This window comes from Amblyomma maculatum, chromosome 1 (genome assembly GCF_055883805.1).
Source record: "Amblyomma maculatum isolate TAMU_Amacu chromosome 1, ASM5588380v1, whole genome shotgun sequence".
NCBI lineage: Eukaryota > Metazoa > Arthropoda > Arachnida > Ixodida > Ixodidae > Amblyomma > Amblyomma maculatum.
In genome coordinates, this window is record NC_139344.1 from 171,825,218 (window position 1) to 171,850,419 (window position 25,202).

General features: G+C 44.9%; 1 protein-coding gene across 4 annotated transcripts in view; it reads left to right on the plus strand.

Moving 5' to 3' along the window:
* The window catches only part of LOC146204888 (leukotriene A-4 hydrolase), a 72,174-nt gene that overhangs the window by 33,949 nt on the left and 13,023 nt on the right, over positions 1-25,202 (plus strand). For all 4 annotated transcript variants that reach the window (XM_084589590.1, XM_084589589.1, XM_084589593.1 and 1 more), the window contains exons 12-14: positions 1,105-1,208; positions 4,615-4,685; positions 11,814-11,961. In XM_084589590.1, the coding sequence (XP_084445716.1) occupies positions 1,105-1,208; positions 4,615-4,685; positions 11,814-11,961 (323 nt within the window). The remainder of the gene's footprint in view (positions 1-1,104; positions 1,209-4,614; positions 4,686-11,813; positions 11,962-25,202) is intronic.

Below are 25,202 nucleotides of genomic sequence, written 5' to 3' on the forward strand. Positions count from 1 at the left end.
AAATCGTAAAAAAAAAAAAAAAAAACGTAATATATGCGGGTTTTTATGGTAAATATCTTTTCTGGTTGGCTCCTCTTGTGATGTGACTGCGCTTTGAACTTTTCATGCCTGTCTGTACTGCACTGTGTGTGGTGATTTCAAATCCAGTGTTTTACATTAACAAATGAAGCAGAAACAGCTTGCAGTCTTGTATGCAGTAACACTGTGCTGTGGTTCAGTGGACTCATTTTGCACTCGTGATTCGAACCCACTTAATTTGAAGTGGCTGGTGCTTTGCTCCCATTAACATTTAGTGTATTAATAGGCGTCCCTCTGAACTTAGGTCTGCAAGACAAAGGCTACTGATGTTTCTGGAAATTTTGGTTGTAGACATAGAATGCACTCCTGCTTTAAAAATAAAAATGTAAACTGACTCTATTTAGGGTCCGTTTTAATATTTTCTTCAACTAAGCAAGAGAGGTCAGCCAGGCAGTGTTGGGTCATGTACCCCGCACATGGCGATTGGTATAAATTCAGTGAAATTGAGGCCAGAGTCCTTTGTGGTCTGTAAAAACAATGCTCACAGTTTATCTATCAACTGCCACTCAAGCCTGGGTTCCATAAATATTTAAACAGCCTTTCGATGGCATTCCTAGCTGATGAAAGTTCAGGCCATACTTCCAAAATATTGGTCTCTTTTATAGCATGTGAGTCCTAATGATTTGCTGTCATTCCCTTGCACTTGCAGTAATCACATTAAAGGTTCAACCATTCTAATTATAGGAATGAGCTTTGGTAAATGTCACTCTTAACTGCCCTTGCATCATTGGCTGTTGCCAGTGCAATGCAGACATTTAGCTCATTCCTACTAGTCAATCGAGCAGCTGTGTCGGCATAGTCATTACTTCGTCTATGAACATTCCAGAAGACTGTATGGCCTTCCTTTGTAATTGTAAGACTGCTCAAGTGGACGTTAATCATTCCCTATAAGTATCTCACATTTTCTTTTTAAGGTAGCAGCTGCTTTTGTTTTTTATGCTCAGCATAGGCTGTAGTCAGTGTCGCATATAACTTCACTAAATGCTGATTTCCCATGTCTGCTGATTTTTTTCTTTTGCATCACAGATGTGTTTGACAAGTTCCTCCTGTCCTACATTGGGAAGTACAAGTTCCAGTCCGTGGACACATGGCAGTGGAAGGCATACTTGTACGACTACTTCAAGGACAAGGTGCCCGTAGCTGCATAATTCTACTGTGTCCTCTTGTTTGATGCTCTTTTTTCATGGTTACGAGTCTACACTATTAATGTTGTCTTTGAGGATCGTCGCTTGGCAGCGTGCATTCATTGGCTGGTTTAGCTGAAGTGATTGTGGCAGTTCAATCATGTAAGAAGGTGTCAATGGATGGGATCTCTTTGGAGCAGAATTGCTCCCTAGGCACACTTAGCATACTAATATATAGTTTGCTGTTGAGCCTTTGTATCAGGCTTTGGTGCAAGCTCTATGGTAAACGAAAAATCACTTGCACTTCTATTTGAGAAGCATGCTTACAGAAAGTTGCTTTAGCTCCCATTTTAGTACATAGTATACCTTTACAGCAGGTAAACTACATTTCGTTTTTAATATGATCTATTATAATTACTGTACCAAGTGACATTGCATTAGTACAGTTGCTTCTTAAATATCGCTATTTTAAAATTCAGGCAATACTTACCGCATTGGCCCGAAGGTTAGGGCACTCAACTGCTGATGCTGTGGACACAGGTGTGATCCTGGCCACAGTGGTCACCTTTTGATGGAGGCAAAAAGCAAGATGCTCATGTACTGTGCAATAGCATTGTTGAAGAACCACAAATGGTGAAAGTTATTCCAGAGCCATCTACTGCGGCGCCCTTCACGGGCTGAGGCATTTTGGTAGATTGAATCGTGTAAACCAGCCAACCAAAATTCTGGGGAAAGCCACAATTTCCAATACGTAGAGTTCTATGGCAGAAGAGTGCTCACGAAAGCTCCTATTGAGCTCACTGCAATTTCATGTACCATCAAAAGAGGTGTACAATGTTTGGTTCCCATGGTAGCTTCGCATCTGAGCCAAGTGCGGTATCTTTTTGATTATTACTAATTTCACAGTGCAGTTCTAAGAAATTGTTTGTCATACTGGTTTGCTCCACACTGTCAACAGTAGCAGTGGTGGAACTGCTGCGCCAATTGTGCCAAACTGCGCCAAATCAGAAATCCTGCTACATGCTGCCACAAAATCGATTTTTTTGCCTATTTCTGCGCTATGCCTGCGCCAAAAGTTGTTGAATAACTCCTGACAGCGAAACAAAACTGTCGCGAAACCAAAACTGACATCTACTGGCAACACTATACAAGGAGGAAGAATATTTTTGTAGGTCTTAGGCAGACAGTCACGTGACACAAAGTTGGCGTTTGTCTACGTCACTTCTGCGTCTCCTGCCGGTGTTTCTTTTTTGACGAGTGACTGGAACTGCCCTCGGCGAAGCAAAGTCGGAGCAGTATGCATGCTTGCTTCCTTCCTTCTTTCTTTTCTTTTCTTTTTTTCTTTTTTTTCATACCAGTGAGGCATGGGTTGTGATGGCTTGAGTAGCAGCGGAGAGAGTGCTAAGGATTTGACTGTTTCTGTGTGCGCGCACTGGACTCTGTTGGCCACTTTTGTACCTTAAGTTCAACCCCTTATATCGAACATCTTGTATAATTTCACAGCCTAATTCCAAACGTCAGCGTTTATGTACCCTTTAGAAGATTATCTCAGTCTTGACAGTTATTTTTTTTCCACCACTACAAAACTATATGTGTGTGGGCGCGCACGTGTGCAAATAACTCATGTGCAGGTACTCAATATATTAGCAGCCTCGCATACGGTCAGTAAGTACCCTTGGACGTTTTCATTGCATTCAGGAAAGCATACGCACAATCCCTGCAGTGTGCTGCAAAGAAGCAGGCTCACTACTCCGAGTCCCTGTGTCGCTTTGATTAACCAGCCACCCCGCCAAACCACCGGAAGAAAAACAACAAAAGCAAAGATTGCGAACGCACGGAATCGGCGCTCACTCTACATCCTCGCGCATCACGCTTTTTGACTGAGCAGCGCCAGCAGCGCGCCTCTCGAGAGGGAAAAAAAAATATCCACCCAGGACCATGAAAAATATTCTTCCCCCTTTCTCTTCTATCAACATAAGTCTTGAAGGAAAAAGGCGCATCGACGTTACCTTGATGTACAGGACAAGGACACCCAGAAAAGAGGTCAGAATCAGGAAAAGGTACAGGAAGAGATCAGGCTGGCCAGGAATATGAGCACCAATGCTGAGCTGCTTTTCACAAAAGGCGTCCAGTCTAACAATTTTGCAGACGTAGAGAGTGGACAACCCCTTCTGAAGAATGGACAGGAAAGGCTCGCAGCGGCACTGTTCAAGCTGGAGTCATCAAGGCAAGAAAAGAAATAGTGCCTTAAAGTTGCAGTTTTAAGAAGTGGCAGTTCTGAATTTCTGCAGGGTGTTTTTATTTTAAGACAGCTAGCCACCTTCTTTCCAAGGCGACAGTGTTTATAGGGTTGTTGCATATCTCCCATTATGCTTTCCCTCTGAATAAAAACGGCTTTGTTTTTAGCAAAACCTCCTGTTTACTTAATTTGGGGTTTTTTAAGGAAAGTAGAGTACTTTAGGCTGCATTTGAGCGTGAAGCTTGTTTTTGCATGGCTGTGGTCGTTATAAACATCTGAGCAATTGGGTTCCAGAAATAAAACAAGCCTTCTTTATTTAAGCGTCTCGAGATTTGAAATTATGCTACAAAACATTTTTTTTTTCTGCTACAAAAGCTTAAATATTTGCTACAAAATTCCATTTCTCCTGCTACAAAATTTGAAATTTCTGCTATAAACTGCGATTTCTTCTGCTACAAAAGCTGCTACAAGAAGCCATTTGCCAGTTCCACCACTGCAGTAACCACATTGGTGGCAGTTGATGGACACAAAAGAGTTCGGAAAGACGTTGCATGTGCTTGTGCATTCGATGATGGCAGTGTGACAATGGCTTACAGGACAGGACATTGAGAAATGAAAGTGAGCATCAAGTTTGATTTGGTTTGTAGGGTTTAACGTCCAAAAGCGACTCAGGCTCTGAGAGACGCCGTAGTGAAGGACTCTGGAAATTTCGACCACCTGGGGTCCTTTAACGTGCAATGACATCGCACAGCACATGGACGCCACTCTGTTTCACCTCCATCGAAACGCAGCTGCCGGTGGTTGGGATCGAATCCGGCTACTCCGGCACAGTAGTCGGGCGTCTTAACCACTGCTCCATGGTGGTGGGTCTAAGCCCCAAGTGAGAAGGTGTTAGATTGCCTGTGCGCTGTTCCATGGCTGCCTCATTTCAGGCTATGATCTCTCTGGCTTTCTTTCTTCCAAGGCAGTTAAGCTCAGACATTGTGCCTGCCCTGTCTGCCCATGCTTCTTCAAATTGAAATGCCCCACTTCTACTGCTCTGGTCAATCAGTGAACGATGTTTGAAAGCACTGTTCTTGGAAAATGAAGCCGTGAGGAATGCCAGTGAGCTTTTGCATGGCACCCTTTGTGTGACACATGGTGAAAGTTGTGATTTACTTTTTCCCTCTGCAGACAGAGATTCTCAAAAAAGTGGACTGGGACTCGTGGTTTCACTCTCCAGGGATGCCACCAGTGCTCCCAAGGTGAGCGGGCTCCTGCAACCATAATGCTGCTAGACTTAAAGGAGTATAAAATCCAAGTTTTTGTTGTTTTTGTCTGTGGAATGATGCGCAGCACATTACTAAGCACGATTGAATTTTCGCCTTATGCAGTTTCGATTTCAACTGCTGAATGATAGTTGTGCTGTCATTGACATGTTGAGGTCAGGTGAGTCATACAAAAATGCAGTGTGGTAGCTGCTTTGTTCATTTTAATTTGCAGTTAGTTCTTATGGAAGCTCGACAAAACATTAAAATAACAAAAATGAATAAACAGCAACTACTATATTGAAGTTTTTCATGTCCCATATGATCAAAACACATCTGTGACATCACAGCTGTTGTTTGGTGGCTGAAGCTGAAACTATAACTGCAAAATAAAGAGTGGGAACTTAATTATAAATATTTAGCTGGTATAGATAAATTCTGCGTCATGATTCATGTACACTACTTTCTTGTGCACTGTTCCAAAGAAAGAAACGCGCATCGAAAATATTTGTGTCTCTACTTCTAGGCTTTGTGGAAGGGCAGTTGTATTCGAATTTATTATTTCTGTTAATTGCATCAAAACTTTTCAACATTCTTGTATTGAGGTTTCATAATGAGGTACACTTGAATTTTTTTTTTTTCCGAATGGGGGGGAGGCAAATGTAGAAATTGAAACTAAGCAATTTTTACTCTGACGGGCAAGCCTGTTTGTATGTTTCCTTTGAAGCTACGGTTATAGCGAAATTTGGTCTGTAACACTTGCAAAACCTGACCACAAATTTTGTCAAACAAAAATGATCCAAATTCTCTCGTGAAAATTTTTTTCATTTGCTTGAGCCTCATAGCTTGCATTGTTTGGAGTATGCTTTCATTTCTTCCTTCTCCAGCTGTACTTTACGATCGAGTGCATTCGAATATAGTTAGACCACTGGAAGATCTGAACCCTGAAGATAGCACTTAAAGGATAAATGGCTCAGTCACCGAAGAAGCAACTCTGCTACACTATCTTTGAAGTGTTTAGCTTGGCTAGTTGGTATCGGCTTTCAAAATTCAGTTACTGAAGAAATGAGAGACGCAGACAAGACACGACTGGGCAAGCAATGGGCCAGTCGTTTTGCATACTGTCTGCATCTACCATTTCGGTATGAATCAATTAATTAGGATGCTGCTTTGAAATAGAATAAACTCGAGATCCCATCAAAGCTGTACGTAATTGATGTGCATTTGATTATCAGTAATCGGTAGCTTCCTTGCAAAAAAAAAAAAAAAAAAAGCATACAGGGGCAAAGAATTTGTGACATGATTGCATCAAGTAGTTGAGCCGCATGACGGGGCTCATAGCTGCCTACCATGTTGCGATGACGTCAGGATGCAGTCAGGGTCTCTACCAGCTTTTGGTCGATGGATTGAGCCAGCCTTGCTATGGTTTCCATACTGGAAACTGTTTCTGATGTTGCCAAGAAAACACCTAGAGACGTTTTCCTCAACTTTCCAGCAGCCTTGCTTGCAATGCCTTTTCACTGCACCAGCAGCGGAGCGTGCCGCTTCATAGAGGATGTAGAAACTGGCATCAAAGTATTGTGCAAGGTGTTCGTACGGTATAACACTGCTTGCCCTCTAGCGCTTACATTGATAGAGTGTTCAATGTAGCAGCTCACATCTTCACAAGGAAACATTGCGAAATCAGCGATGACAACTTTTGAAAAGCAACTCCTGCTGAAAGTTAACAATGTGTAAAAAAATTTCGAGCAAGGCTCAGTAGTTTATTGTAGTTTGGGCGAGTTTGTGTTATGCCAATAAAGTTCGAAGAAAAGTAACGCAGTATTAATCGATTACTCTTCTGTAATTATTCAGTTACATTTCTTGGGCTGTAATTGCCCACTTTAATCAGTTACATTTCAGATGGTGTAATTGTAATTGGTTTCTTGTTTTCTGTAACATGTCTAAGACTGGTCCTCATGCAGTCTGGCTAGTTTATTTCTCTGCTGTTGAAATGGGAACATGAGAAAAAAAGTGATCACATCTGTGCTTGTGACAGAAGCCTGCTATTCACTTACCTAAGCAGCGCCCTGACTGTACGCGTTGTAAGCCTTAATCGCTTTTCAGTTTGCTTGGCATGATAATTTTTTTGTCATTATTTTCATAAATGGGGTTTGAATGCTGCCGTAGATATGTTTACGCAACAAATTTTGGGCTCATATTTACAGTTTCACATCAAAAAAAGCCAAATCCAAAATTCGCATTTTTCTCAGTTCCTGTTTCGATGAATTTGGCTCATTTCGAAAAGACCCCATCATGATAGTCGCATCGACACTTTGAAGCTGGCACAGAATAACACATTTTAATCTTCTTAGTTATCATACCATTCATCCTTTGGAAGTGTCCATTCTGTCATTGCCACATCTATGAATGCGTTAAATGGTATTTAATGTTTTTTTTTAGCAAAGCGTAGCTTTATCCTGAAGGCCTCGCCTTCAAAAAAACGGGTCCGCAATCCATGGTCTCGCCCGACGAGTGACAAATCCATTCTCTTAAAAACACCGGTTTATTCCTGATGAATGAAAAAGCAAAACAAAGAAACATAAGGCGCTACTGCGCTGAGAAGAAGGCTGTTCATGCGCACGACAATAGAACACCAACGGAAAGCGGGAAGAATGTCAGGGCTTTACCGCGGCGAAACAAAACACTGCGGAGCGAATAAAACGAGCAATAGGGCCAAAGCGCTAACGGCGGCACAAGAAACATTGCTCCTTGCGTGACAACAACTCACACGAATACGCCTAGGTTGTTTCTGCAGGCACTGCTTCCATCTTCATGTCGGCGATCTTCTTTCAGTCGTCCGTGCATACCCTGCTGGCCCATGACGCTCGCCGGCTGCCCCGTGTCTGCCTCCCCGCCGGGGGCAAAAAAGGCCCGCGCCTTGCTATCGACGCGCTTATCTACCCTCGTCTGTCGCCGCTAACATCACGCCCCCCAAGATTATCTGCTCGCTCATGCGCACTCGTGCTGCCCGTGCAAACACAATACAAATAGGAAGACGCGCGCGCGGTTTAAAACACTTAAAGGGGCTGCGGAGCCCCACAATCCCAACCAGCACAGTCAAATTATTTCAGAGCCTGTGCATCATCGTTGGTGAGTTCAATTTCAGGACAAAGTTTGGTATATGTTATGCTGTAGAGACATGTTTTTGTGTGTCATGAGACTGAAACTGCCATTCTGCTGTGATTGCTTAAACAAAAAAAGATAACATTTTTCATCGGCCTTCATTCATGTTTTGCCCCTGCCGTTTTCCCATATGATTATGCTTTAAGACATGTGTTTTGTTGTTAAATTTTTGTGGTTATATCTGTTGTGATGTGTTGTTTTGTTTACAATTTCTTTTGTGTCCAATTGCTTGTTGCTTGGCTGTGCTACCCAACTGTCTTAGCAATACAGTGGACTGCCTTTAATCAAAACTCGACGGGGACAAGAAAATCTGTTTCGTTTATTGACAGTTTTGTTTAAGGGTTGTGACCTTTAAAAGCTTGTAAAAAAGCGCCATTTTGTCCATGTTGAAGACGTTGCTCGGCTCGTAATTTGCAAGGACGTCTTGAAGCTTCTGCTGCTGCCAGTCAGAGCCAACATCATTATCTACCTTGGCATTTTCACCTGCTGTTGTGCAGAAAACAAGGCCGTGGCGCTTCTTGAGACGGCTTAACCAGCCATCGCTGAATTTAAAGTCTTCATCTGTAGTGCAATGTCTCTCGCCTTCTCCTCCAAAATAGGCCCGGTCACTGAAAGATTGGAACTTCGAGCACGCTTGAACCATAGGAAAAGTGTCTTCTCAAGGTGCTCATGTTCGGCCAGACACATCCTTTTCCTATCGGGGGCGGAAGCGCCGCTCTTATATGCTTTTTCAATCTTGTCACGATCCTTCAGAATCCTTGAAAGCGTGCACTTTGGGATGCCATGCCTTTTCGCGATAGCAGTTTTCGACTTCTTGGCACACTTCACATCATCAAGAATTTTCATCTCGGCTTTTAAAGACAACGCATTATGGGGACGCTTTCTAGCAGCTTCTTCCATACTGCACGCCGGAAAGAAGTCAAGAAATACAGCCACCGAACACAGCCACGGAACAGAGCAAAGTGGCACCCGCACAACAAAAAACAAGGAGCGTAAGGTACTGGATTGGATTGAATTCTGAATATCGACATCAACAAAGACTACTCATGCACAGTTTCAGTTTCGTTTATCCGTGTCGCAAGCAAAATGGGGTTTCGATTGTCGAGCGCGACTCTGCACTGATTGTATATGAAACCAATCACTTTTTTTGAAATTGTTTCATTTAAAAGGAGTTTTCGTTTATGCAGGTTTCGTTTAGCTCGCGTCCACTGTATTTCTACCACTTCAAATATTTGCCTCTACAGTGACTTAGTAAAATGAAGGTTTGTGAAATACACACACTTAACCATTGGGGAAAAATGCAGTTTGAAGTGGTTCTAGTAAACTTACATATTCCTTAGCTACATACTAGTAAAAGCTTAATTCAGAGTCATCAGGACTGCAAAAAGTATTTGAATTAACCTGCTTTTTTGATTAACCAGCCACAGCATAAAGAATAGGGCTCAGTCAGAAAACTTTGTTGCGGAAATGGGTCACTTTTACGGGACGAAGTTCGTGATTGCCATATATTGCCACGTAAAAGTAGACACCCCCCACCCCCCTAACTCATAGTTGCAAAACGAAGTGCTGTGCACTTTGTTTTGTACTTTCTCACAGGATGTATTAACTTGCATGAAACAATAAATGCGTAACCAAGGACAGCAGTAGAAATACAAAGCGAAAAAACGGTGCTCTGCCCTGCCTTCCGTAATTGCATACAACCCGAGTGACTACGTAGAGGCAAACCAACCTGCAGAAGTCCTATAATTCTGTGTTCCAGCGCGTCCGCACACCTGGAAGGTTTCCAGTAGTAAGTGTGCTCTCACATTTGTGACCACATATCTGAGGAAGTGGCTGCCAGTGCAAACTGGCTGGGTAAATAGTATGCGTACAGTCTGCACTTTTTTCAGCAAAATCGACGTGCATACGAATTCACTTTTTTTTTTTTAGCGAAAGCTACACTACGGTAGGTTTTCAAGCCATCGGCGTGGCATCCTGCGTCACATAAGAAGAAAAAAAAAAAAAGAAAGAAGAAGAAAACAGAAAAACAGCGTGTCGAGCGATTGGAAAAGCGGCGATGGCAATACGCAGAAAGACAAGCCCGATTAGCTTCTGATCGGAGACAAGGCGTCGAGTGCTACTGCCCAGGACGAAGCCACTGCTGCACGGCGGAATGAAAGCAAGAGGAAAGGGAAACCTGTGTGCTCCACTATAAGCTGAACCTTAGCGTAGCCAGGGGGCCGTAGCCTTCGCTACACCATTAGGCTTAACCGTAGTTAAACCACAGATCTTTTTCTATACGCATGGTGTCACAGGGCACACAGGGCACATACTATTCGCTGCTAGTTCGAAACTACTTGAGACCCCTCAGATAGGTTTGTGTGCACGTTTATCCCCCATTTCAGATCATTTTTTTCAAGGAAGGTCAACCTTAAGTATTCAGAGAAGCCGGCAACCTAACCTTCTAACCGGTATACAAAGGGGGGGTACCTCAGGCCGGCATTTTGTGCATTCAACCTATTGCAAGGTTGCCTTGTTGTTGACGAGTATACATACAATATTTGAAATGGGGAGGGGAAGGGGGGGGGGGGGTTATAACTGCCTCTGTCAGGTGGTAACACCATAACAGCTTTGCGGAGTTGTGTTGAGGAACACGCACTTATGCTACTAGGGGTGGAAGGTGCTGGTGATGTTTTGGTTTTAATGCCTCCTCTAGACTTCTCGGCAAGGCTGGAGAATAGGGATGAGAGTATGCGCATGGTCGCTTCCAGTTCTGTCATTCTTTGACGAAGCACTGAAAGCATGAGACGTTTAAATCAACACCAGCATCTCCTGCTGCATTGCAGAAAAACACATCTCTTTAACAGGCGCACGCTATGACATCACAGAACGTGTGGTACAAAATTGACTGGCTCATGGAAAATGTAATGAGTGGAACTTGCGCAAGGAGTGCGCATGTGCAGTTCGGGCTAAAGGACAAGGCATGAACTCCTTCGCGCCGCTCGCTGCCTTCCGCCATCACGGAACTTGGAAAACACTTGCTATGGTTTGCGCCGCTCCTTTCACAGTACAAAACGCTACGACAGTCCACAAACTGTATAATGGATTGGTTTGGAATGAATTGGGGATTGTAGGGAACACAGAGACTTGTACGCTTCGCATTTCAAATGTTGGCGCTGTTCTGCAGCGATGCTTTGCGGCTGTGAAAGGCTGTCACTTGCCTAGATTAGTGGCAAAATCAGGATCACACATTGCCACATTGCATCACAAGATCTTCGAATTAACCAGGATGGTAGAGGCTGCTGCTTCGAATCGTCTAGTCAACTTTAATTTAGGGATCATGGAAGTGCTGAAATTTTTCTAGTTATCTGGGATTTCAAATTGACTCAGTTTCAGTTATTGAGGTTTTACTAACGTTTCTGGCTGTAGGAAAGCATATCAGTGTTTGTTAAGGGACGTCTCCTTTCATTGTATAAATTCAAAGAAGTTTAGTAAATACAAAAGGAAAAAATTCTCATATGTGAAATAAGTGCAGCCATCACAATGTACTATATTCATAAAAGCTGTCCGCCATGTCACCATGAAATGAGACATTTCCCATGTAAATTTTCCCGGCCTCGGCGGCTGCTTTTTGATGGAGGCGAAAATGTCAGAACCCCGGGTGCTCGAATTTTCTGGAGACATACACTACGGCATCTCTCATAGCCTGAGTCGCTTTGAGACGTTAAAGCCCACAAACTAAACTAAACTATGTAGATTTGCTAGCTCAGTGCCTTAGAAAAAAACCAATGGGTCTCTAATCCTGCGACTGCTTTCTTTTTGCACAGACCTCCTAAGCTTTTGCACTACAGTTTGCAGCTCCTAACACTACAGCTTGCAGTAAAATCTCATGCTATCGTATAAATATTAGCGTGGAGTGCTTTGCAGTGTTTTTCAGCACACTGACTGGGAATCCCTCCTTGTTCTTTGTCTGTTCCGCAGCTACAGCAAAGCACTGGTTGTGCCATGTGAGCAGCTGCGTACCAAGTGGGCCAACCCAGCGACCAGTCCTGACGACTTCTCACCCAATGACTTGGCTTCATTCAAGCCCAGCCAAACTTGCCTGCTGCTGTCACTGCTTCAAAAGGAGGTTCGTGCTGCACAGCTATGAAAATTTTGGCAAATTTGACATGCTTGAGCATCAACAAGGTTGACGACTGGGCACGTTGGTAAGGGTTGTCCTGTCCTCTTCTTTCCTGTGTCTCGTCCTTTGGCTGGTTAAGTATGCTTGAGCATTTTTTATAGTGGTCAAGCCTGCTTCTTGATGTTGCATGCCAGACGAATTGGAGAACATCAAATCTTTAAAGCAGAATATTTAGCTGCAGCTTTAATATTCCAGCATGCATGCTGGAATATTAAAGCTACTGAAATATTAAAGCATGTATACCGAGCTCTTTATTCTTGTCTGATTGATGGCCAGTGACAATGAATAACCACTTCGCGTTCCGTGCATTATGGCCTGAGTTGCCACTCTGCCTTTTGTCCCCAACTAGTACTACTATACTACAACAACCCCGCCGGGGTGGCGCAATGGTTACGGCACTCGACAACTGTGCCCAAGGATGCGGGATCGAATTCTGGCCTCGGCAGCCGGTTTTCGATGGAGACGAAAAGAAAGGCGCCCGTGTGCTGTGCGATGTCAATGCACGTTAAAGAACCCCAGGCAGTCGAAATTTCCAGAGTCCTCCACTCCAGCGTCTTTCATAGCCTGAGTCGCTTTGGGACGTTAAACCCCACAAACCACTATACTACAACACTGTTAGGTGATTCCACGAGAGATAAAACTGCCAAATTATTTGATATTCCTTCTTTATTGTGCTTTTGGATATATTACGCACGAAGTATCCAATGTGTCAGCAGTACAATTATTTTTGTCGTAACATTAATATTAAAGGAGAAAAAAATATGAACGATATGAGCGGAAAAATTAATTCGGAAGCACGACCTAATTTTTCATAAGTGTACTTTTTAAAATTTCTGAGGAAGCTGTGGCACCAGTAGCTTGAATGCACAAATCATATTCCCCATTTCTTGAATAACTCCACTTGTTTACATCATTGCAAAATCCAGACTCAGCGATGTGTACGAAAAGTCTGCCTGTGGCGTGACGTTCATATTTTTTCTTCCTTAATATTAGCGTTAGGACAAAAATAATTGCTCTGATGACATATTGAGTAGTACGTGCATAATATCAGAGATTGCTCTGTTGTCATATTGAGTAGTATGGGCATAATATCAGGGTGTCTAGATCCGTGTGCTGTGGGGGCGCTGCGTGCAGCCGAAGAGGGCGGACACATTTCACATGGGCTCCACGTTTTTTTTGGCTATTTTGGCAGCTTTTCGAAGTTTTCACCTAGATTTGTTCTCTGAATCAAGTGACGGAATATGCAAGGGCCACAGCGACACCGATTTTGGGCAAGTGGACCTCTTATTCGCTATTTTTCGGCTTCTCAAGATCTGCATCGCTCGTGGAGCAGCTAAGCCTAACGGACTCTTCGCCGAGCTAAGCCTACAGAGCCGACCGCATTCTCGCGGGCCCTACCTGAGGTCTCCCACCATCGAAGAATTTAAGCATGGAAGCCCCACGGGCAGTGGTTGCAGCGTCTGCGGAGACTGCGGCAGAAGAGAGAAGTGCCGAGAGAACGCAACGGCATAGCAGCTCGCAGAGCTGCAGTGCCGGCCCAAGCATGACGCAGCCATGGGCAGCAGTTGCAGCGTCGGCGGAAATGCCGGCAGACAAAAGAAATGGAGCCGCATCAACCGCGGCAACTACCGGAAGTGACGAACAGCCAACGTCGTTGGCTGAAATCAAGAAGAAAGAAGACCTCCCAACGCTGGAGGAGAGGATAAAGAAAAGATGGACGTCGGCGCTTTCGACGATAAAGAAAAAGCCCAGGGGGGGCTGGTGCCACTCCATAGACGGCAGATACGCCCCGGAGGAGAAAGTGGCAGAAGTATTAACAAGAAGAAGGAAACAAAAAACGCTAAACCTGAAGAAAAACAAGGCCATGGCAGAGAGGACGGTTGACAAGCTGCAAGTTCGCCTGCCATCGGGCACAGAGAAGATTATCCTATGGCCAGCAAGAGGAATCAACAACATAAAGGAGAAGCTGGGGGCTCTGGTCGGAAATGCTATACTGGAGGCGACCGGTCTATTCCCCATGGCAGAAGAGGACATTGTCTTGAACAAAAACAACTAAACGATCCTAATATCAACCCCGGACAAGGAAAAGGCAGAGACTTTCACCAAAATCAAGAACATCCGAGTCGGTGAAGAAGATGTTAAAATGATTGCCCTCCCGGCAATGCCCGAAGGGGGCAAAGGCGTCATCTGCGGGATTAATTTGCAGTTGACGGAAGAACAAATACACAAGGCGTTGAACAGCCCACGCAACCCAGCGTATACGGCAGTAAGAAGACTAGGAAGGACATCCGAAACAGTCATCGTTAACTTCAAAGATCTGGACTACCAAGGGCCGTAAAATTTTTCAGTCAATGGATTCCATGCATCCTATAAAGAAAAAGTATGACGACCAAAAAACAACGATCCGAGTCCAGGGACACAAGTGCATCCAAGCCACCACCCAGGGACAAGCAGACCCACTGGCCGGACCTGTGGGAGCCAGGAGACAAGAGGACCCACTCTGGTATGCCTGTCAGCTTCGCAAGCGTGCTCTCCCATGATATGACACCAGAATTAGAGGCACAGGCCAATATGTTTAAAAAAGAGATAGAAAAGAGAGATGAGGGAAATCGTCAACTAAGAGAAATAATTAAACCAACTCAAAGAGCAAGTTGGGCCCCTAACGAACCATACAGTGCGAGCTACGCAGGCGGCTCAAAAAGACCACTTACCCTTGTCCAGAGAACAGAGTCCCTACAGACGCAGCACGAGGGCAGCATGGAGGTAGATACGGTAAGCATCGCAAAAAGGAAGGCAGAGGATCATGAGACAGCTCAACCCGAGAGAAACAAAAAGATGAACAGAAACATTAATGAGGTCGAACTAGAAGCACGCCTCAAGGAACACGAGGAAAGTATAGTAACCAAACTAAGTGATGTCATAGAGAAGAAAGTCCAGGCTATAACAAATCAAATAAACTCACTTCTGACCGTGCTAGGAGGCGAAGAGAGAGCTCATCCTGATCCGAAGCCTCCCTCGAGTCCGGAAGCCCCGTTCTCTCACTCATCATGGACAAGACAGGGACCATAATTTGGCATTGGAGCTGCAGGGGCTTCAAAAAGAAAAAGGCATTCCTGCAATAGCACATTTTAAATCAAGGAGAGCCTCCGCTTGCTGTGGCATTACAAGAATCTGGAAAACCCCCAGTCGAAATTCCAGGGTACCGCACATTCGACAGTGGAAGAGAAGACAAATCTAGAGTAGCCACCCTAGTCAAGAATAACATTGCGGCAATTGAACACGACGCAGGTACGGATGAAGGGAAGGCCGTACTCGTAGAAATTCTCACCGACAAAAAGGATAGGGGAAGCATATTCGTCCTGAACGCTTATAGCCCCCCTCATCACAAAAAGATACAGTTTGAGGACACATTTAAGAAAGCGCTGAGGATAGCGAGATCATGCCCTCTGCTCGTAGTGGGGGACTTTAATACAAATCATCACGAATGGGGCTACCCCAAAATCGATAGGATAGGTAGAATGCCATGGGAAGCGATTCACAAGACAGGACTCTCACTATTCACGGATCCAAATAAGCCAACCAGAACGGGCAACAGCTTCTGCTGTGACACAGCATTGGACCTAACACTTGGACACAGGATGGGCAAAACATTGTGGAAGAACACGGGCGAAAACCTTGGCAGCGATCACTTTATAATCGAAATCCAAATTGATAGGAAACTAGGGGTGCCCATACATAAACTGACTGGTACGAATTTAGGGATATCAGATCAACAGTAGACTTAGGCGAAATCGGAGACATAATAGAGTGGACGTCAACAGTTGTCTCACACGTCAAACAGGCCACCAAAGCGATAGAGAGAGATGGCCTTCCATTCTGATTAGACAACAAACTTAGAAATATGTGAAACCGAAAAACAACTCTCGAGAATAAGCTAAAGCGCCAGAAAGGGAACCGAAACCTTAGGAAGAAAGTAGCCGAGCACAATAGAGAAATAGAGAGCTGCGCATTCAAAATAGAAGAGAAAAGGTGGGATCAAAAATGCAACGAGCTAGAGAAGAATATGAGCCATCGCAACACGTGGCGGATGCTGCGCCATCTCATAGACTCCACCAATGCCAAAACCCATGCCAACATCGAGCAAATCAAGGCAAGATACAAATTTGACGGAACCGATGAACAGCTTATCGACCGACTTAAAGACTTCTATATAGGTCCCACATTCCCGGCACCGGATAAAGAATATCAGGGGGCGAAGAATCCGCTACTGGACGAACCCATTCTAGTAGCAGAGATCACAGTCGTGCTATTTGACCTCAAAAGGAACACAGCACACCACCATCAGGGTGTCTAGCAACCAGGAAAACCGGGAATTGTCAGGGAAATTTTATGCACCGGGAAAAATCAGGGAAATGTCAGGGAAACCATGAAAAATTTTGCCAAGTCAGGGAAAATGGCACGATATATTCTGCAGTGCATTTTCATTCTGGCCCGCAGCAAGTATGTTATTCATGCAGATTTTTTTGTGTGTGTGCTGAGCGCGCGGCCGCGCTTAACACTTCCATGTCCACAATCACGAACTCAGTACTGGCGCTGCATTCCCCGCTGACGGCGAGGTGAAACTCTCGTTGGGTCGCTGACTTCCCTGACGAAACGGATTTTGCACCAACCACTCAACACAGTGCACCGGCTCCGCTGTAGAGTAGTACGCGGCGGCGGCAGCGACGTCAACCTGAAGTGTACCATGACCCAGTATGCGATCCGCGCTGTAATTTGAATCCGTGATGTCGTCATCGAGCAGCGTGGCTGATGTTCTCTGCACATCTAACGAGTCTGGCATCGGCTGTAACGCAGGTCCTGACTGCACGCTTGTGGTCGGTGTCTTCTGATTTTTATGTTAAAACAGTGCTAGAAAGACAAACACAAATTGCACTGTCCGTGTTTCTAGCGTTGTTTTAACATAATGTCCAACCAACTCGCCCAACAAGCCACTTCTTAATTCTGATTTTTGTTCCACGCCTGTTTCTTATGGCTTCCAGAGGCTCGTTGCGTGCACGGTTACAATGTACTGTTTTCCGGCACCTCGATCGCATGGAAAAACTCTGCACAAAGCGGTGCATCGAGAAACACGAGCGCAAATGCAGATGCGCACGAAGCGGCATCGACGGCTATGAACGCAAAACAGAAAGAAAAAAAAAATGACGTGCCGGTCATGCCAGCCAATGGGAAACTCGGAACGGCGCGCTTGAAAGCACGCCGTTCCGAGTCTCCCATTGGCTGGGATAGGCACATGATTTACTTTTTCTTTGTTTTGCGTTCGCCGCCTTCACTGCCGCTTCGTGCGCGTCCGCGTTTGCGCTCGTGTTTCTCGATGCACCGCTTTGTGCAGAGGTTTTCCTTGCGATCGAGGGTGGAAGCGCTGCTTCAATTGCTCCATTCTGCTCCAAACTGCTTTGTCTGGTCCATCCTGCTCCAAAATGCAATATTGCTCTAAAACTGCTCCAAACTGGCTGCCTTGATTTTCTGCCATCAAATTTAGCAGAACTCTGGAACAATGTCACAGTGCCAGAGGCAAAGATATAGCACATCTTGCACTGGGCTTAATACAAATGAAATTTTTGTAAGGGCAGGAAGCATGGAGCATAATAAATATTTCTTTGCAAGTAAATTTAGTATGAGCTACAGGTGATTGAAGATAGTTCATTGCGAAAAAATGCACTATGCATGTCACATAGCACTTCTTTCCTGCCTTTTCAATCGCCAGTGGAGAAGGTAGAGAGAGTAGCAATCGAAGCAGATAGTGTAAACTACCGCGAGCCATTAGGAAACTTGTCCGGGCACAAAAAATACATGTCTTTGTAGTACTTTTACTATGAAAACAAGCCAATACTTCAACATCAAGCTCCTTTGTCCCCGAGAAGCATGTCAGGCCTACGTCAGACAAAATCATACTTGAAGCGTTATGGGTTGAAACGCCAGAGCTGTCAGTCACTAGGAAACTCCTCAAGAGTGTTGGAAAGGCATATGGCCTACTGCCACGATATTAAAAATGAGCCCCAGCATTGCTCAAGCAAAGAGTGATAAACTATTGGCAGGAGGCGGTGAAGTAAAGCTGAATGATGATATACCCTTCAATGCCATTTGTCTGTGTCCCAAAGCTGCTCCAAAATGCTCGAGCTGGTTCCATCCGTGCATACCTCCTCCTTGTTTACAAACAAACAAGGCGATCGAGGTGGCGCAGCAGTCATCTGCGATCCCACGGTAGGCAAAAAGTATGGGAGCGGCACTGGCACCAAGCTTATCAAGCCATGTTATTGTGGTCTGAAGGCGCCTTTTTGGCAGACCAAATAACCATTTCTCAGGAATTTATCAGATAAGGCCAGACATGGGATCAAAAAGGATCATTTAATACCCCGTATTTGAGGGCTTTGAGCTGTATTCTAAATAAAATAGGTAGACATGCACGAGATATTGAGCGGAAATGTCATGCCCATTCATCTGGACTCCAAATTAGTATCACTGCTCAAGCTCATCAAAGTGGTAGACTCGATATTTGAATCCATCAAGTCAAAATAAGAATGTATTAGACCAGACTAGGAGTTCAGTTATGAAGTGCACCAGCAAGCGTTCCGTTTGCTACTGGTATGTTCCAAGAGGTTAAGGCATTGAACGTGCATAAAAAGGAATCAGATTGAAGATTTTATAGCTCAGAAAACGAAGACTGCAATTATCAATGGCTTTTGACCTTAGAAATATGCTTCAAAACATAATTCATATGCTCCAAAACTCTTGTTACGTTGCTCCAAAGCTGCTCCAAAATGCTCGAGCCTGCTTCCACCCCTGAGCGCGGCACGTGAGTAGCGTGAGAGCTAATCAGAAACCATAAGCGGTCTTCGGAAAACCGGTGCGCACAGCCAGTCCACTTGAGCGAAGCCATTTTGAGGTGGCGAAAATTCTGCACAAAGAAAACAGTTTCAAACCAAGGCCAAGATGGCGGCGATCGGCCGGCTTCAACGCCCGTGGCGCGCGGTAATTTCGAACAGATTTCCTCTCTTCGGGTGGCATTTGGTGGCTGCCGTGACATTTGTCGATTTTATCGCATTTTCTTACCAAATTCAGCATTAATAATTTGATCAAAATAGCTCCTTGGGCCAGTTGGTTCATGCTTAGCACGTAAAAAGACCAGCACAGAAAACTGAGACAAAGGAACACAAAACGACAGGACGGGCGAGCACCCGTCCTTTCGTTTTATGTTATTTTGTCCCTGTTTTTTGCGCTGGTCTTTTTATGGTGTTAATAATTTGAGTGCAGGTGCCCGAAAAGATAAACGTTCCGAAAATGCGTTTTTCTCAAAATCGATTTTTCACCATTTTCGACCGTTCTAAGACTCGTGTCTCCCCTTAATTAACTCTACGGCTGTTATATTTAAGAATTTTTGCTACTGCAAGTCTTCAACTAATTTTATTTTGCAGGTGATTGCACATTTATTAACAATCTGAAAGTTTGCAACTTTGACGCCGTTTCCTTTAATGGCCGCGGGCGCTGCCACTATTATGCACCTAGGGTGCCTCGATGCGAGGCACCCTAATACACCAGATTTTTTACCAATCAAAATCGCCATTCTTTGATACATGGGGACTATAGGAAGTTTCACAACTGGTAGTATTAAAGAGCTCTGCAGAGGCTGGCATCGGTGCGCTTTTAATTTTCAGTAAACTTGCGATGTTTTTACCTGCCTAACACTAATAACAGCCTTTCACTATTGTATATTGCAGAAAATGATTAATAAATAGCTTTTTGTTGGGAATTATTCGTCTATGCTCATTATTATCAGCAGCTTCATTTTTGAGCCTCTTCACTCGTCGGGGAATTTGAACTGAAATAGTCGGAGAAAACCTGAAAAAGTCAGGGATATTGAAAATTGTGGTTTGCTAGACACCCTAATATATATGAAAACAAAACAAATTAAAAATATCAGATAATTCAGTTCAGTTCAGTCGTTCAGTCGTGTCCGACTCTTCGTGACCCTATTGACCATGTCACGCCACGCTTTCCGGTCTCTCACTATCTTCCTAACATCACATAACTTCATCTGCAGTGCCTCGAGGATGCCATCTAACCATCGCGTTCGCTGCCTACCCCTTCTCCGGCGACCCTCAACCTTTCCCAACATCAAATCTTTCTCCAGCGACTCCTCTCTTCTCATCAGATGACCAAAGTAGCTGAGCCTTAACTTTAGAATTTGACCCTCCAATGAGCAGTCAAGGTTTATGGTCGACAATATCGACTGATTTGATCTTCTGGCAGTCCAAGGAACTCTCAAGAGTCTTCGCCAGCACCACAATTCAAACGCGTCAATTCTTCGGCGGTCAGCCTTTTTCACAGTCCAACTCTCGCATCCATACATAACAACTGGAAAGATCATAGCACGAGTTATACGGATCTTGGTTGGCAGACTAATGTCTCTGCTCTTTACTAGGCGGTCAAGGCTAACCATTGCTCTCTTTCCCAGAAGCAGGCGTCTCCTAATTTCATGGCTGCAGTCTCCTTCCGAGGTAATCTTGGAGCCCAAGAAAAGAAAATCTGTCACAGCTTCCACTTCTTGTCCCTTGATGCTCCAGGACTTGATAGGGCAAGACGCCATGATGTTTGTCTTTTTAATATTCAGTTTAAGCCCAAACTTCTCACTCTCTTCTCGTACGCGCATCAGAAGTCTCTTGAGTTCCGCTTCACTTTCTGCCATTAAAGTGGTATCATCCGCATATCTAAGGTTGTTGATACATTTTCCAGCAATCTTCACTCCAGCTGAAGACTCGTCCAGACCGGCTTTCCTCATGATGCACTCTGCATATTGGTTAAATAGGCAGGGCGACAGTATGCAGCCTTGCCTCACTCCTTTCTCAATCGGAAACCAATCAGTAAGACCATGCCCAGTTCTGACTGTGGCCTCTTGCCCTTCATATAGGTTCCTGAGGGGACAGATGAGGTGAATTGGAACTCCCATCTCTTGGAGAGCTTGCCACAATCTGCTGTGATCTACGCAGTCAAACGCTTTCGCATAATCAATAAAGCAGAAGTAGATGGGTTTCTGGAACTCTCTTGCTTTTTCCATGATCCAGCAAAGGTTGGCAACTTGGTCTCTAGTTCCTCTGCCCTTGCGAAACCCAGCTTGCACATCCGGAAGCTCCCGATCCACATACTGCTGCAGCCTACCTTGGAGGACCTTCAACATCACCTTGCTAGCATGCGAAATAAGCGCGATCGTGCGGTAGTTGGAACAATCTTTGGCACTGCCTTTCTTTGGAATGGGGATGTAAACTGACCTCCTCCAATCCTGTGGCCACTGCAGGGTTGTCCAAATCTTCTGACATAATGTATGCAGAATGTTAACAGCGTCATGGTTGAGGTTTTGAAGCAACTCAGCTGGAATGCCATCAATTCCGCTAGCTTTGTTCTTAGCAAGGCTGGCTAAGGCCCATTCAACTTCACTCTTCAGGATGCCCGGCTTGAGATCAGTGATCACAACCGTCTTATGTTGGGTTTGCACATTCGGGTCCTTCTTGTACAGTTCTTCTGTGTATTCCTGCCACCTCTTCTTTATCTCTGCGGCTTCAGTGAGGTCCTTGCCTTGTTTGTCCTTTATCACGCCCAGCTTAGCACAGAAGCTTCCTTTGATATCTTTGATTGTCTTATACAGAGCTCTTGTGTTCCTTAATTGGCTGTTGTCCTCAACTGCTTGGCACTGTATGTTCAGGAAGGCATTCTTATCTCTCCTTGCTATTTTCTGAAAATCCGCATTGAGAACCTTGTATCTTTCTCTTTCCCCCATAACTTTTGCCATCCTCCTTTCCTCAGCTATTTGCAAAGCCTCTTCAGATAACCAGATTGCTTTCTTGCACTTTTTTTGCTTTGGAACTACCTTAGTAGCAACTTCTTGTATTATATCGCGAACATCAGTCCACATCTCTTCGGGCTCTTTGTCTTCTAGATCTAATTCTTGAAATCGATTCCTCACTTCCACAGCATATTCTAATGGAACTTGATCCAGATTATACCTGAAAGGCCTTCTAGTTTTCTGCGTTTTCCTCAATCGAAGCTTAATCTTGGCAACAAGAAGCTGATGATCGGTGCCACAATCGGCCCCAGGCCTTGTTTTTACTGCTTGTATAGCGCTTCTCCATCTCTGCCGGCAAATAATATAATCGATCTGATTCCTGTACAGACCGTCCGGTGAAGTCCATGTGTACAGGCGCCTCTTGTGCTGTTGAAAATGAGTATTCGCTATGGTCAGGTTGTTTTCTTGACAAACCTCTACTAGCCTCTGCCCAGCTTCATTTGGCTCACCAAGACCGAACTTGCCTGTAATTCCGGATATTTCTTCACTCCCTACCTTAGCATTCCAGTCTCCTATGAGAAAAACGACGTCTGATGATGGGGTGCGGTCTAAAAGGCATTGTAGGTCCGCATAAAATCTCTCAATGTCAGCTTCTTCAGCAGTAGTGGTCGGTGCATAGACTTGGATAACTGTTATGTTGAAAGGGTGACCTTGGATCCGAAGTGAAATCATTCGGTCGTTTTTGGGGTTGTACCTTAGCACTGCTTTGCCCATTCTGTTTACTATGAGAGCGACCCCATTCCTTCTCTTGGATTCGTGCCCACAATAAAAGACATAATGGTCGCCGGAGTTAAATTCTCCCATTCCGGTCCACTTGAGCTCGCTGATACCCAAGATATCAATGTTCAATCTGTCCATTTCTCGCTCGACGATATCCAGTTTACCTTGCGTCATAGATCTTACATTCCATGTTGCTATGTGATACATCTCCTTGCAACATCGGACTTTCCGGTCGCTTCCCGACACATCCACAACTGAGCGTCCTTTTGGCTTTAGCCCAGCCGCTTCATTCGTCCTGGAGCTACTAGGAATCGCCCTTTGTTCATCCCCAGTAACATGTGGGACACCTTCCAACCTGGGGGGCTCATCTTCCGGCGCCATATCATTAATGGTATTGTGACTGGCCATAGGGTTTTCTTGGCAGGAAATACTGGAGTGGGTTGCCATTACCTTCTCCAGTGAATCACATTTTGTCAGAACTCTCTGCCGTGACCTGTCTATCTTGGGTGGCCCTACACAGCAGAGCTCACGACTTCATCGAGTTTCGCAAGCCCCTCCGCCACGACAAGGCAGTGATCCATGAAGGGGATTTAACTGCCATGAAATACTGGCAGGAAATACTGGAGTGGGTTGCCATTACCTTCTCCAGTGAATCACATTTTGTCAGAACTCTCTGCCGTGACCTGTCTTTCTTGGGTGGCCCTACACAGCAGAGCTCACGACTTCATCGAGTTTCGCAAGCCCCTCCGCCACGACAAGGCAGTGATCCATGAAGGGGATTTAAACTGCTATGAAGGCAGTTTTAACTCTCTTGGAAACACCCAGTCCAGTCGATTCGATGCCTACTGATATGAGTTTCAATATGCTGTGAATACGTGAAATTCCCTGCTTTATTTGGGCATTAAAAACAGTTCGCAGAGCTTCGGGAGTTCCGAACATTTCTGATACTAGTACCATGGATAAGAATATATAGAAGCCACAGCCGCTAACATATTCACTCACAATTGTGTCAACTGCATTTGATGTGCACACGTGACCTGTGAACCAGCCAACCACCAGCTCTGTTAGTTATGTGCGCTGTTTGCCCTCTCCACCCTTCCTACATTTCGGCATGCCCATGTTGCAGCCATGAAAGTTTATATTTGTAACTGTCATTGTCCAGTGTGCTACAGATGCAGATTAAAAATAGTTATTTAGCCGTTTAACTATTTCTTTATGGGAGGTGGCAGACGCTATGACGTTTTTGTCATCATAGCAACAAAAGAGCTCAGAAGGGAATATGATCTATTCGGGGGAGCAATATCGGCTTAGCCTTTGCTGCTTGCAACCACGCACGCTGTCCTCATCACAAGGTCTGCAACCTTCAGTGCCACGGTATGCACCTGCGCGCACTGAGCAGTGAAAGCTTTCTCAGTGCCGTTTCAGTCCAAACAGATATACTGCATACATGCATGCAGGATCAGTTTCGCAGGCATCGGAGTCTTGGGGGGGGGGGGGGGGGGGGGGGGGGGGGGGAAGGGAAGGGGGGGAGCACAGCTTGCAAATTTCTCTGTGGTTGGCCCTGCAGGTAACTGGAGACAAATGAGACTTCTTTTTCAGGCATAAAGCAAATCACGTGAATTTATTTTTCATGCTTCTAATTTGTTTTATGATAAGAATTCCGGGCAATATGAATATTTTTTTAGTGCGTAGCACTACTAGCCACAATCACGGGTTTCGCCGGTGTCTGTCTGAAGCCGTGGGTCCACTGTCGCGGGGGGGATTCCGAAGGGGCGGCCAAGTTTATTTATGACGGTCGTGCAGGCGGTCGTACTTCGGAAGTGATGTAGGAACACATGGAAATGGGCGACGCCAGCGGTTTGGTCCGTTCCGATTCTCGGAAAAGTCGCGCTTCGACCGTGCCGTGAAGGAGGCAAGCCAGAGCAGTTAAAAAGCACAGCGTAAGTGCAGTGGTTGTGGGTTCGGCGCTAACTGCTATCTCGCAGTTTGAGGGGAAAGGGCACGGAGGTTATAAATCGTGGCAAAACACGCACTGGGGAGAATGCGCGGCCGAGGGAGCTGCTGTCGGTGTCTTCTCGGGAAGACGCCTGGACATACGTCCCTTTGAAACCGCCGCCCGCACGCAACCGACTAAGTGCAGCGATCGGAATGCTTGGGCCTTAGGTTTGTGTGTTGTTTGTTTTGAAAGCGCAGCCGTCGGCGCTGTTTGTCTTTGTGACTGCTGGCCACCTCTTGCGTGAGCTGAGGGAAGATATTGGAGAGAGTGTAAATCGAAGATGTGTGTGGTAATGCATGAAAGGTATAACAGTGATAAGTGGTTCTACGCACCTACTTCGTATTTGAATAACTATTCAAATCGGCCATATTTTTTTTTAATACAGACTGCATTACTAAAAAAACATAGGGAACCAATCTATTTAATTTTGAAAAGGGTTCATCATTGTACTCTTTCCGCAACCTGGGTATAATGCAGGAATGCCTAAAGAGCATCCCAGAGGCATAGAAATTGTTTTTAATGCACAGCAAATCAAAAAGAAATGCAGGGAGCCTGCAAAAAAATGCAAGATCAAGA